The 13,934-nt window shown below is 38.5% G+C and overlaps 1 protein-coding gene across 2 annotated transcripts in view; it reads right to left on the minus strand.

Moving 5' to 3' along the window:
- Positions 1 to 13,934, minus strand: part of GAB1 (GRB2 associated binding protein 1) — a 136,136-nt gene that overhangs the window by 30,837 nt on the left and 91,365 nt on the right. For both annotated transcript variants that reach the window (XM_014603533.3, XM_014603535.3), the window contains exons 3-4: positions 8,528 to 8,741; positions 985 to 1,586 (exon numbers count right to left, since the gene is read on the minus strand). In XM_014603533.3, coding sequence (XP_014459019.1) covers positions 985 to 1,586; positions 8,528 to 8,741 — 816 coding nt within the window. The remainder of the gene's footprint in view (positions 1 to 984; positions 1,587 to 8,527; positions 8,742 to 13,934) is intronic.

Genomic DNA, 13,934 nt, shown 5'->3' on the forward strand with positions numbered 1-13,934 from the left:
CTTCTTGTGTAAAAGAGCGTGCAAGAGAAATTATATTGAAACTATACTCGTGCAAATAGTGTCTGCCTTGAGTTATAGCTGCCGCATTCTACAAATGACTTGGCCAACTGGATCTTTATTACTGGTGATGATGCATAAAGAAAAATTGACAAGCTGGAAGGACTTTCAGAAACTAAAGTAACTTTAACAAGTAGAGAAAAAAAGCATGTGAGTTTTAGTACATTTGACGTGGTACCACTGAAACTCAAATAAACATGGAGCATGTTATTTTTTCCAGAAACATTCTGAAACTGACTTTACACTTGTCAGTGGTGCAGAACAGAGTATTGCTAGTGCTGACCATAGGGACCACTGGACAGGTATGGAGATCTTTGCCTGCAAGGGGAAGAGGATAAACTTTCTTCAGTGGTTTGGCCTGAAAACTGTTTGAAGCTGCTACCTGTTGGTATGGAACACGGATGGATCAACAGGGGAGGTGGTGCAATGGAAATTCTATGAAAAATGCAAGTTTTCATGGGGTTCTCATTATCACATGAGGGGGCATGAAACGTGACTGAAACATAACATATAAAATGCAAAGAAATACTAATAACTCATATCAGAACATAATTTGATTGACTATACACAAAAGCTGTCCTAGACAATTTTAACAAATTCCTGACACACGGTCAGGCCAGCAAAAGCTAACAGAACAGCCATGGTGTAGAAGCAGTTTCTCTACAACACATAAAAAAAAAAAAGTGTTATTAGTCATTTAAAATGAACAACATTTATACAGCCTTCCTTTTATACCATCACCTTTTATACTCTTTGTTTTGGTTGAGAATTTCAAAGAATGAAGGGAATTAAGCCTCTTATTCTCAGCAGAAAGTGGAAGCACAACTCCTTTCAATTCCTTTGAAAATCCAAGCCTTCACCACTTATTGCACACGATAATTTAAACAAAAGAGTTCTTTAAAAGCAGGCTGAGACATAAATACTAACCTTTTCGAAATATATTCAAATCTACAGTGGAAACGGTATTACTGCGTGAAGGTGGCATTCCCATTGTAGGAATGCAATAACTACTGTCAGTGTCTGACGCAGTACGAGTAATGCTACAGGTTTCCACAGGAGATCGATCTGAAGAGTGATGAGGTTTTGGAGGCCGAGGCGGAGGAATATCTGGAATAGTCTCTAGCTTTGAAGTCTGAGCCAATATTCCTTCTGGAAAAGTTCGTGGAATCTGATAAGTACCTCCAGGTGTTGGGGGAATGTCATAACTAATGGAGATATGTCTCATCTGCACATCTAATGATGTTGCTGATGGGGCACTGAAAATGTGCTGCTCTCCTTCTGCGTCAGTCCCGGATGGAGATGCTGCCTTTGGTAAAACATCCTGTGAGTAACTTCTAGGCAGATTATAAAGGCTGCAGTCTACAGACACCATTGTAGATCGAGGTGGTGGAGAGTCATAGACACTTTGCTGCTGAAAAAAACCATTCACGGCATGCTTGCTTACCGATGGAGCAGGATTTTTATGAGAGGGTACATTATCATTGCAGTCTGTTTCAGAAGAGGTGGATTTTGCTGAGTCAGCTTGAGATCTACACATAAAATAATAAAATTGGCATAGGGATTTTTATGTATGGTTATAAGACAAACGTTAACAATTAAGGAACAACATAACATTCAAATGTAAGCAACTGAAAGTCATTTAATCCATTAATTCTGAGAGAAAATCAAGGAACTTTGTTACTAAACAAAAGATCTTAAAAAAAATCTCAAGTACTGTCTCAACTACACGCACTGGTGTGTGTATATTTATCACAAGAGCTCAGCAACATGGGGTTTTCATAAGCAAGTCACTTCTAACAAGACACAATACCAGTTTGGATCTCCTCTTTGTTTGTATTTTAAACTACATATCACACTGTAAGTGAACTCTGTTAAGCAGGGGTTTAGGTTGTAGCCGTGTTGGTCTAAGGATATAGGCAGACAAGGTTCCTTGGGTGAATTAGACATATTTTATTAGACCAACCCAAATGGTTGGAGAATAGTTATTAAGCAAGCTTTCGGGTTCAAAAACCCTTTGTCAGGCTAAGGAAGCTGCAGCAGTTGAAACACTGTGGTGCAAATACGGACCTATACCTGGGTTTATGGTACTTGCTTCCCCTCATGAATATGGAAGAAATAAAATTTTAAAATAAAACTTTTTGGAACTTGCAGTATTGGAGGTGCATGCCTAAAGATATACACTGGGTGTGTGTACACATTCATTATGTGCTTTAACTAATGTGCATTAAATCTAGTACCTCCATTGTGAGGTACTACAAAAATGCACGTTAGCCTATTTTAATGCGCATTAGCTAAAGAGCATGTTTTTGCAACACTTTAATGCACATTAATATAGGCTAATATGCATTCAAGCACATGTGTAGATGCACCCACTGTCAACAAACACAGGCCTTAAAAGAAAAGGATACAAGAGACAACACATATAAATAAAAGCAGAAACTGAAAGCAGAAATGTTCAACTAATTATTGTGGAGAAAAAATTTACAGAACATGTGGAACAAACTAATTTTTGTCTTGATCCAGACTACTTTACAAGTACACAGTAGGTTCCACATGGCTGCTCTGGAAATTATGTCTCTGGTGAAAGGAACAATCAATCAATTGTTACCAACAATACACATAAAAAGAAGAGTACAGCCATGGCATTCTCTCACTTGGCAAAGAAATTTTCTTGATAATATGACTATTTTAACACAAATCAAAATGACTGAAAATAGCAACAGATAAATTAAACGGATAGCATTAAAACCTTACCATGGCATCCACACACTGGTATCAATCATCCCATGGTATTCCTACTTTAAGTATCACATGAATGTACCATTGCACAGAAGGTACACACTACACTGTTACAGTTATACATCTATCTTTTTCTTTCTTCAAAATAACTATAAAAAAAATCACATAAACTTACACACAATCAAACTTTAATCAGGCCCCATTCAGTCCTGACTTTTGTACTTGCTATTTTTATTGCATGCACAAAAATATTGCAAATTAGAACTTATTTTAGCATTGTTAGTGCATTTAACCCTTTAGATGCTTCCATTGGTTATTTGATTATTTTGTAAGGGTAATAGCAAGCAGGATTTTGTAAAGGACAATAACAATTCAACATCTTTATCTGTAGTTATCTACTTAAATTTTGGAAAAGGCGTTTTTTCCTAAAATTGAACCTGAGAACATAAAGCCAATTTACATGCAGGATCAACTTATAACTGGAATGATGCAGTAATTTCAAAATGTATATATGTCACTCCAAACAATACTTCTATTGCCCTTATTATTCCATTATGTAACAGATTAAGGGCAGTTTATGATACTGTTGGAATAAGTATTCCCTAAAAAGATAAAACAATATTTAAAAAAGGCAATGGTTCTTAGAGGTTGTTACACCCTTGCTAATATGCATCCTGAGTCTAAACAGCTTACTCAAACCGCGTGCCAAATGAAAGCAATAAATGTAAAGATGAGTAAGAATGACAAGAAACTGTCCCTTAATTACATATGCTACACCAGTGCGAGAAAAAGGTATCAATCTGATACTTTTCTACATTGTAGACAGCATTCCACCCACACAAATAAAGGTAATGTTAATTGTGCCTAATGACCTTAAGAGATCTCTCTCTCTCTCTCTCTCTCTCACTTAAAAAAAAAATACAAACGGAGTAACAAACCTCGGATCACAGCCAGAACACAAAATAAAGTGCACATAGTGAGAAATGAAGCACTTTTTTCACTTTTCCATATAGTTATGGCAAACACCATCATTTACCTATTTCCCAAAACCTACCTCCCTGGTCTTTGAAATTAGATTCCTTTAAAAGAATGAGACGCCTTCAAAATCTTATGTACCAGCTCTGAGCACTTAATGACCTTTTAACAAGGGCTTCTGAGAGGGCTCAGAAAAAGTCAAATTTTGTTTGAGATGTGCCACATACAGTTAAACCATAAGTGAAATTAGAAGTTTAATGAGAGCATATGAATCCCACTCAACAGAATACTAATAATTCTAATCCAGATAACTCAATGAATTGGCAAGATATTCTTCCTCACTGTTTCTTGGCCGTATGAATTTGTGAAAACTGAAATGAAGTCAAGTCAGCTTTGGACTACCTTGAGGCAGCCTCACCAGTCATTCTTTTAGCTCAGTGGCATCCAACATCCTTAATCCTGATGGTGTTGGAACAAAGAAGAGATTTAACACTATTATTTTTCTATGCTGACCCCAAAAGCAGGATGTCTGAGAGTGGTGACTTTCCAGTAGGTAACTACTTTGCAGAATTTGTTATAATTTTCAAATGCATGGTTAAAGCAAACCATGGAAATGGAAACTGTTTTTTGTCTCCGACAGTGTATCAGAGCATCACTGTTCGTGTTTAGTAGTATACACCTCTAAAGGCAAAGTTAGTATAACAACAACAGGAAAACAATTAGCACATCATAAACTGGAGTATAACTGTGACACCAATCTTTTGGTGTCATGGTCCTATCACACATGCTCCTTAAATTGCTTTATTAACAGTTTCAAGTCCTGGTAAACCTAATCCTTACCCATGCTTAGAGACCCTCTAATATCATGGATATAAATGGTGCTACATCAATCTAGCTGCACAGGGGACAGGGAAATTGGTTCCAGCTCTCCAGATGGCTCATGCACATCCCTGAAAAGCCTCTGAACTACCACATAGATTTGCCACTAAGCTGGCTCATCCTCTATCTCTTGAAAACTAGTTAGTGCCAGAGGACGAGAAGCAAATCAAAATCAAGATAAAAAAAATATTCCATCTCAAAGCTGAAAACTTTGAATTATCATTTCAATAGTACAATCCATTATTGTACTATTTCGTTGTATACCTTACTTTTCCTCTGCAACAAGCCCTACAGGAGGGCAGGACTTGCTAAGTCAGGTGTAGTGCTGGGGCCACACTGCTTCCAGTGCAGAGCTTGCTCTAGATATCTGCATGGTGCTACCTCATGCTACTCAGACATGCACAAAGATGCATATGCATAGATGAGAGATGGCAGCAGCACACTTCTTATGTACCAGCACTCAGGGAGGGTAAAAAGGTGGTGTTGGGAGTAAGTGTGGTAAAAATAAGACAAGGATCATGACAGGTGTTATCACAATCTTATCTTAGTGATAGTTATTTCCAAACAACTAAAGTTGGGTTTACGTTGTTTCTTCTATAGAAAACTCAAAGTTGATCATGCAGGACACATTTGAAAAACACGAAAATCCAGCATTTTCAAGCAGGTTATGCCCTGTGATTAATTTCTCACAAAAATTCAAAAACAACTCTAATACACTCACTGCAATGGAATCTTTTTACTTTCAAAATCTTCCAGTAGTAGGTATTCTTGCCCTTCTTCAGAGATAAAAGATGACCCTTGGCTGATTTATGAACACAGGAAAAATGAAGCAAGGTCAGGCAAGATTCCTGTACCACTGTCAACCAACCAGAAATGTAAACTTTGCAAAGATTTCACATACAATGTTTCTTATAAATGCAAAGATCAACTCTCAGTCTTATTAAATGCTACAGTCAAACTCAATGATGGTTTACTAAGAGATGACTATTAATGTTTAAGTTCAGAAATTATCAGATCATAAAATGTCTTAGAAAAAAGTGTGATGATTAATACAGTCATTACTTTATTATTATGAAATAGAATGCAGTGACTGAAGTAATGTTTTATAAAGAAACATGTTAGGAAAAGAAAAGAAGATATCTTCTGCTCTGATTTTGTTAGGACACAAGTTACTCCTGAATGATGGGGTTCAAAAGCAAATAAACTCAAGTAAAAAAAAAATGAAAACTTAAAACATTTTTATTATACCAAGTTTATTAAAAAATTCCTCTTGTGCAAGGGTGCTCAACCTCTGGCCTGCAAGCTCCCCTCCTCCCTCTGCATGGCCATATGGGGCTCCGCTGGATTTTGGCCCGCAGAGGGATCCAGCACTGTCCATCCAGCCCACCAGCCAAAAAGGTTGAGCACCACTGCTCTAGTGTTATGACGTCTGTCTATTGTAGTATAAGAGCTGGCATGTTGTTGTATTTTGGGGGTTTTACTCTAAAAACATTAAAGCTGAAAGTGTGAATCAATACAACCCACCAATCAGCCAGAGTGGATGTATGCAGGTTACCCTACTTAAAAAAAATTGTAAAAACAATCTGCTAAAATATGAACCCTCTCAATTTTCCCCACCCCCTAATTATTATTATGACCTCTTATAATGTGCATCAATTATAAGAACATATTTCAAAACACTGTGAAGTTCTAGTTTCTTTTTAAAGAGGTTATATCCCATGTACTCTAGTCCAACTTCAGCGAGATGATTATGCTTAATGTTGAACACATGCTTAAGTAACTTCCTGAACTGGAACCAAAATATAAAAATCATTACCTTGTTTGCAATAACATTATTTGATAAAAGTTGCACAGAGATAGTGGCTAAACAGTAAAGGGCCACACCATAACATGTCACCTCACAAGGTCTTCAAATACTCACATCACTTAACCCACCATTGATTTAACACATCCTTTAAATCTAAAGATAAAGCACCAGAGTACCTCAAACCCTTTTTATTTCCTTTACTCTCCCTTCTCCATTCCTTACCGTGTTTAGTCTCCCCACCCAAATACTTTCCATCCTCTTAGACTCCTAATACAATCCAATCCCTCGGTTCCTCCCAACTTTGGCTCACATCACCAGCCAGCATCAGAAAAGGTCAACTTACATATTTAAACATTTCTGTTTCTAAACATGTTCTTCACATGCTTTCACAACTCTCATGAAAACTAGACTCCTAAAAATATGAGGAGATACTTATCAGCTAGGCTAATGGAACAAAACTAAATTGGAATTTCTATGCCAAGGCATTTTGGACATGCAAAAGTCTAAAAAGGATTAAAATACATTTTTAAAGATGTGAATTACAGCTACATCTTAAAACACTAATATTTTACTGCTACTACAAACTTTGCTCATCAAACTGTCCAGGAGAATTCTACCCTGGGAAGAGATCTGACACAAAATTCAATATTGATTGATTTATTCATGGGAAGTTTATCAGAGGACTGTCTAAAGCAGGCTTACCACCATCTGGGTCAACCACAAATTGGAGGACAGGAGGTTTATTTACCTACCCTAGGAAAGACAAGGCACTGGCCTTCACCCTCTGAGTCAGCAACAACCAGACTAAGAAATTCTTCTTTTCTCATGGCCATTTTATCTTAGTTTTTTGTCCTTCCGAATGCTTGATTCAGTAACAGGAAAACTTGGCGTACAGACTAGGTATAGACAGAGAAAGCAGTACCATTGACAAGTCTGGCCCTAGGGGAATGCACTGCAAATTCAGGAAAACACTTTCAACAAAACTTTCCTCAGTCTTTAATATGCCTCCCTGCAATCACGATAATAATGAGCAGGCTTTTCTGGAAATGCACGGGGGGCCATTACTTCTAACTGTTACAGCAAAACATCTCTGCAGAGAGTTTCCTAATGTTTTCCGATGACCATTCTCAGAAACAAAGTGATGGCTCCTGTACATTTGCCACTACATATTTCACCCTCCTAAACAGGAGGCAAATATGTTTCCAGTTAAGCTTAAGTAGTTGTTACTTGAGTATGTAAAAGTTTCCGTAACAAGACATTTTTAATGTTTTTTCTCAGCTTATCTTCCTACTCTTCCAGAGGGATAATACTGTGGCTGATCTCTACTTAATATTAAATTGCACGTAGTTAGACCTTAAAAATAACAACAACATTTTCTATATAGGAAAAAGAATATTGAGAGTTTCTAAGCACTAGAAGGTTCATTAAGACCCCTGGAAAAGCAATCTATCTTTACCCTATATATAATCTTGTTTAAATCTGATTCAAACAGTAATAATCAAAAGATGATTTGTTGGCCTATGGTAAATGATTTAATTGAATTGAGTCCATGTTTTGGTCCACTACTATTGTAACTGGCTTTCCTCTCAGGAGTCATGTTAGAAACGTCAGATAGTGCAGAAGCACAGAGCTGGAAAACAGCTTCTCCTGTTCCTAGACCTGGTTTGATGTACACTGGAAAATGAAGGAAAAAGTATGTCTTGGCTATCCAAGCTGTACCTACGCTGAAAGTTTACAGAGAAGCCCAGGCTCTGGGGCTGTTAATCTGGCAATTTTATTACATAAAGCTATAAGTAGAGCACAAGTTCTGATGTGACAACTTACTATGGCTAACACAAGAAGTTTTGAGTGCAGAAAACAGGCAAAGGAACAGCAGAAGTCTGGGTAAAGATAATCAAGTCTAGTGAATCTGAGTTGTAAATGACTTGAACAAAAAAATACAAGAAAAATGCCTGGCAGCAGTAAAAATTTTTGGCATATACACATGAACAACTATATCACAAGAAGAGAGAGAGAAAGAAACAGAGAGAGAAAGAAAAAAGAGAGAGAAAAATTAAAACAGCCATTTACCTCATAGGTTCTGGCTTCTTGCTTTGACAGTTTATTAGCAATAAGTAGTCCTGAGGATCTTCTTGACTACATGAGGACTCCAAAGAGGGGATATTAATTAGCTGGTATGGAGGAGGTAGGGATGATTCGGCTTGCACAGAAGGTGGTGAAGTATTAACTGCTAAGGGCAAGTCAGCAGATGCTTGTAAAGAACTACCAGGTGGCTTCACAGCATCTGCAAACAGAAACACAATAATGTTAAGTCTTTCTTTTTATATTTTATTGAGCTCTTTACAAATGAATGCTGCTACAGACAGATGAACATTCATTTGAATAAGACAGTAAGCAGATTTAAGATGATCCTGTCATACCAATCATTTCTGACACAAAGACAAAATAAGCCAAGCTTGCAGGACATTAGAAATTGTCTTCTAAACATACATATATGTATTTTTTCAGATGCACATAGGAAACCAGTAAGAGAGTATCCTTCATTCTAGGACACTCAAAAAGGTTTTCAGTTCATTAACTCTTAGATGTTATTAATCCCATGGCTGCTCATGAACCTTAGAAGTCAACCCTTTCTGTTATTTAGTCCAGTGGTGCTCAACCTTTTTGGCCAGTGGGCCAGATGGGCAGTGTCCGATTCTTCCATGGGCCAAATCTGACAGGACCCCATCCAGCCACACAGAGCGGGGAAGGAAGCCCAACCCTGATCCAGCCACATGGTGGAAGGGATCTTGAGCTGGCCCCAACCTGGCCCCGCTGGGTGAAAGGGGTATGGTGTGGACTGGCCCCGATCCCACCGTGCAGGGGAAAGAGGCATGGCCTAGCTCCGCTGGAGGAAGGGGCCATGGCCCAGCCCTATTTGGAGAGAGGGGAGTAGCCTGACTCCAATCTGGCCATGAGGGAGGAGGGTCCTGGCGCAGCTCCACCCTAGCCTGTGGGACTTGGAATTTGGGCAGTAGAGAGAGGTGGCAGTATTGCCCCTGCTCCCCCACAGCCATATTTCCCAAACCATGGGGAGCCCTCCAGACCAGATTCCAAGTCTTTGCTGAAGCATCTGGCCTGCAGGCTGGAGGTGGAGCATCCCTGGTTTAGTCATTTTCTAGTCACAAAATGAGGATGCGGGCTGATGCAGTAGAACCAAGCATACAAATCTGCTGTTTTAAATCAAGATCAGCCAAGGTTTAATGGGTTAAAATTCTGCTGTGGTCACCTAAGTCAGTATTTTTGTGTGTGCATATTTATTGTTTTTCTTAATTCCCACCACTTTGCTATTTGATATTAAAAATAGGGCACAATTATCCACTCACTAAATCTGAAAAGCAACAGAGAAAAGGGGCAAGCAAACAAGAAGACTTTGTTCACGTAATGGAGTATTCACTGCTGAATGCAAGACCTTGCAAGAAGATGTGGTGTATGCCAGGTTCCCAAAGAATCCTCCTTTTGTATCCCAACCCTGATGATCTATCCCAGGGAAGGACTATAAAACTAAGGACAGATTGGTCCCTTGTTGTTTTATCCCTCCCCGTTATAATTTTTTTTTTACCTTCCATTTGTGAATATTTTTCTCTTGAGAAGTTTAACCCTTTGGGCTAGTTTTCCCTCTCTCTCTCTCTATAGGTTAGAGTATGGAGGAATATACACTTGTAGCAGCTTCAAAGGGGGAGTTGTTGTTATGGTGAAACTGTCTGCAAGATTTTGTAGCGAGGCAAGTGTAGCACAACTACTTCAACTTTAACCTTCTTCTAAGGTCAATGCTGGGGTGATTCACTCACTTATACTGGTACAAGATCATGCATGTGCAAAAGTTACAACATAATGGCTGCTGCAAATTCCTGAGAAGCAGCTCCCACCCCGCTTCTGAAGCCACTACAAGTGTGTGTTTGTCCCTACCCCTTTACCTGACAGTCTGGACAATGCTAAGGCCAGAAGATAACAATAAACCTCTACTCTGGTTTTTTAAATTAAGATATTTCATTTTATTACATTATTAGGTCATCCATAATTCATGCCTGGTTGAATATCAAGACTTTTTACATTGCAATTTGTCAGTTGCTGCATTTGTGCATCTTTCCAAGACAATCTGAACAGGAGACTGGTTCTAATTCATTACTTACAACACAACTTAGGAGAAAGTATGCAGCTGCCTAGCAGCCTAACTCACTAAACAGTGTAGCACGAGAGAGTCCCAAAAATAGTAATGCTGTATGCAGCACTCATTCTGTACAGGGTTTGGCTTCTACCATATTAAACAAAACAAACTGGATATGACATGATCACTACTTTCACCTGTTTTCTTCTTGAGAGACTCCAAATAGATTTTAGTTTTCCACAACATGTTATGCAACCAACACCTTAATTCCCTTGATGTTTGTTTTAAGTTGATAACTGCAAAAGCATCCCCACATTCATCTCTGTTGGGGAGAAGGTTTGAGTAGGCTGGTAGGATAGACAGTCCTGTGGCTCTTGACAAAAGGTGGATTGGATCAGCCACTCCAGAGCCTTTCCTCTCCTCTCCCCACAGCACCCCATAATAGACATGGAGATTCTGCCTATGCAAAGAATGAAGCAAGGGAGCAGATAGTATTTTACATACACACACACACACACACACACACACACACACACGCAACTACTCCTCAGCCCTCCTGACATGGAGGAAGAGAAACAACTGATGCCTTTTGTGTTCCCCTATCTTATCCCTAGCTATATACAAAGCCCTCATGAGCATGAGCTACAAGGTCACAGGGTCTTTTTGGTACTAAGTCAGTGACAGGGTTTCCATTTTGGGGTCCTATACAAAGGTTCAGTTTCAAACTCCTACTCCATAACTAAATCATAACCATACCAACCTCTGTCCACCTCACAGCCCTGAGCTTTTTGCATTGTTCACTGGCCCACAGTTTACACTGATCTACCACCCTCTTGCATGAAGTGCAGAGATCACACACAAGAAAATCAAATACAATGACCCTGAACTTTGCAGGGAAGACTGGTGTCACTTAGATACAGGAGAACTTAGTGGATTGAAAGGGGATGGCTAATGGACAATGTGTATTGTGGTGCGGGCATACTTTACCCTAAACTATGTGACCTGAGGTTCACAAACTCAAAAAAATGAGCTCCCAGCAGTAAACACAAGACATCCAAAACATGGATGAGGTGTCCTCTTGGCTGAAGGAAGAAGGGGCATATTTAAGTCTGCAGACCAACGAACCCTTTGCAGGGGTGGACAAAAGAATTCACAGGTGGGCTGAGTCCTTATTAGGCTGAAGGCTGATTATGGTAAAGAGGGACAAGGTTGAAAACTATTTACTCGAAAGAAGCTAGTTAACAAATGCACCAAACACAAATACATGCCTGGTAACTAGGGTGGGTGAAACATCAAACAATTAATATCAATAACATCGCAGCTTTCTGCTTTGAAACCTATTTTTATGTAAGCACTGCATTCTTTTAGTCACCCGAAATAGTTATATATAATCAATACATATAAAATACTGCATTCATATTTTAAATATTCAAATATTCTCTTTAGCCACTAAAATATATTTAGGAAGCTGACACTGGGTTAAAAGTTTAGCCTTGCTGCTTGTTATGCTTTAAAATGAGCTTCAGTGATGATCTTAATTCATTTTGAATTCTCACATTTTGGAGAAAGAGATCATCTGAACGCTTAAAAAAAAAAAAAATCCAAATCTTTATATTTGGTTTCAGAGCTAAGACACCTGGTTGACTGCGAGCTGGAAAAGCATTCCAGATATTTAACATGCAAATGAACATAACAAGAATCCCATTTTTTTTTTAGAATTCTTGTATTCAGGACAGCTAGAACAAGTAGCTTTTTTATAAACTGGACTAGTGTTTTATTATTTTAATTTTTTTTCCTGACTGATTTGGTAACAGCAGACAGATGTGTCACAACATTCAGAGTATGTCAGCCTGCTAAATAGAAGGCCGAGTATGTAAGCAAAATTATCCACAAAATACTTACAAAAATTAACCAGTGGTAAAAAGGACCTTTTACAAGCAAAGCTAACAAATAACAGAGGCTGCCATTCATCCACTTAGTTATTTATATCTTATTTACAATGTTGTTGTGTCTGCACTCTGAGAATGCAAACTCTGAAAAGGACTGAATGTGGGTTTGGGATTGAAACTAAACTATTTTCTACACTGCAGCTGAAGACAGTGGAATCTTCCCTCAACTTTTTTTTTTCTTTTGAGTATGTAAATACTGATGTATAAATTGTTTACACGATGTGAACAGACTATAAAAGCTACAAGAGCCTTTAATGAAATGTCAGCCTCATGCTGACTTAGAGGATGAGAAAGCACTCTTCAGAGAATGTAGGTAGAAGTATTGGAAAGCAAAAATGGAATTTTCCCATTGTATGAATGAATCAGAAACAGCCACGCAATTGCCTGGCTCTGAGATCCTCATTGGTGATGATGAGTCATTCGAGCCATTTGCTACTGTGTGGCTATCCCAATTAAAATAACTTAAAGGCCCAGTAATTACTACAGTAAACAAAACAACAGGCCCATGGTGATGGGGTCATATGAGAACTTAGGTTTCCCATTGTAAACGGCTGTACATAAATTCTGTAGGGAGTCTGTAGGGTTTTGTGTTCCACACACATATATGGTATGCTAGAGGACAAATGAATAATAAAGTAACTTCAAAGCGTATGAAGGGATTACATACATCAAGTATAAAATATTTATCCTTTTAAAGATTTAATGAAGGACACTGCTTCTGCAATATTTAGGCTAACCATGACTATTTTAATATAATGTAAGACTCCCAAAATATGCAGTGCTTTAGTTTCCCCTTTCCTACTCCCAATGCCAATTTCTATCTGTTTTGAAATAATGAGCCTTATTTTAAATAAACAGCTCATAGTAAAAAACTTACACAAATAGTCAAACCTTCCTCTTCCCATCACTCTCTAGGTTCCCTTCCTTGATGGAAGAAACACGCTTTAGTTGATTTCATCTTTAAAACCTCTCCCCGACCCTGTCTACTAGTTTAGAGCATATGAAATAGTTTTAAAAGCACTTTTTGGAATCCGGCCCATCAAACCCAGTTCCATCCCAGATCCTCTCCAAATCATCGTCCACTCCAGGACCTTCCTGATCCAACTCTGTTTGGTAAGAGAGACTTTGATATCTCTAGCAGTTTATTCTTAATCCAGAAACACTGAATGCTCTCTTCAAGCCCATCAGCCACACTCTTTTTGATATTCTGTCACGCTTGGACTTCCATGATTCAGTCCTTTTCTGGTTCTCCAATTACTCCACCAGTGTCATTCTCCTCATTAACTTTTCCTGTTTTCTGGGGGGTTTCACAGAGCTTAGACCTTGTGTCAACTCCTGTTCTGCTCTTACAATTTATTTCTGTGTAAATCTCATCCATAAA

This window comes from Alligator mississippiensis, chromosome 2 (assembly GCF_030867095.1).
Source record: "Alligator mississippiensis isolate rAllMis1 chromosome 2, rAllMis1, whole genome shotgun sequence".
In the NCBI taxonomy this organism is placed as follows: domain Eukaryota; kingdom Metazoa; phylum Chordata; order Crocodylia; family Alligatoridae; genus Alligator; species Alligator mississippiensis.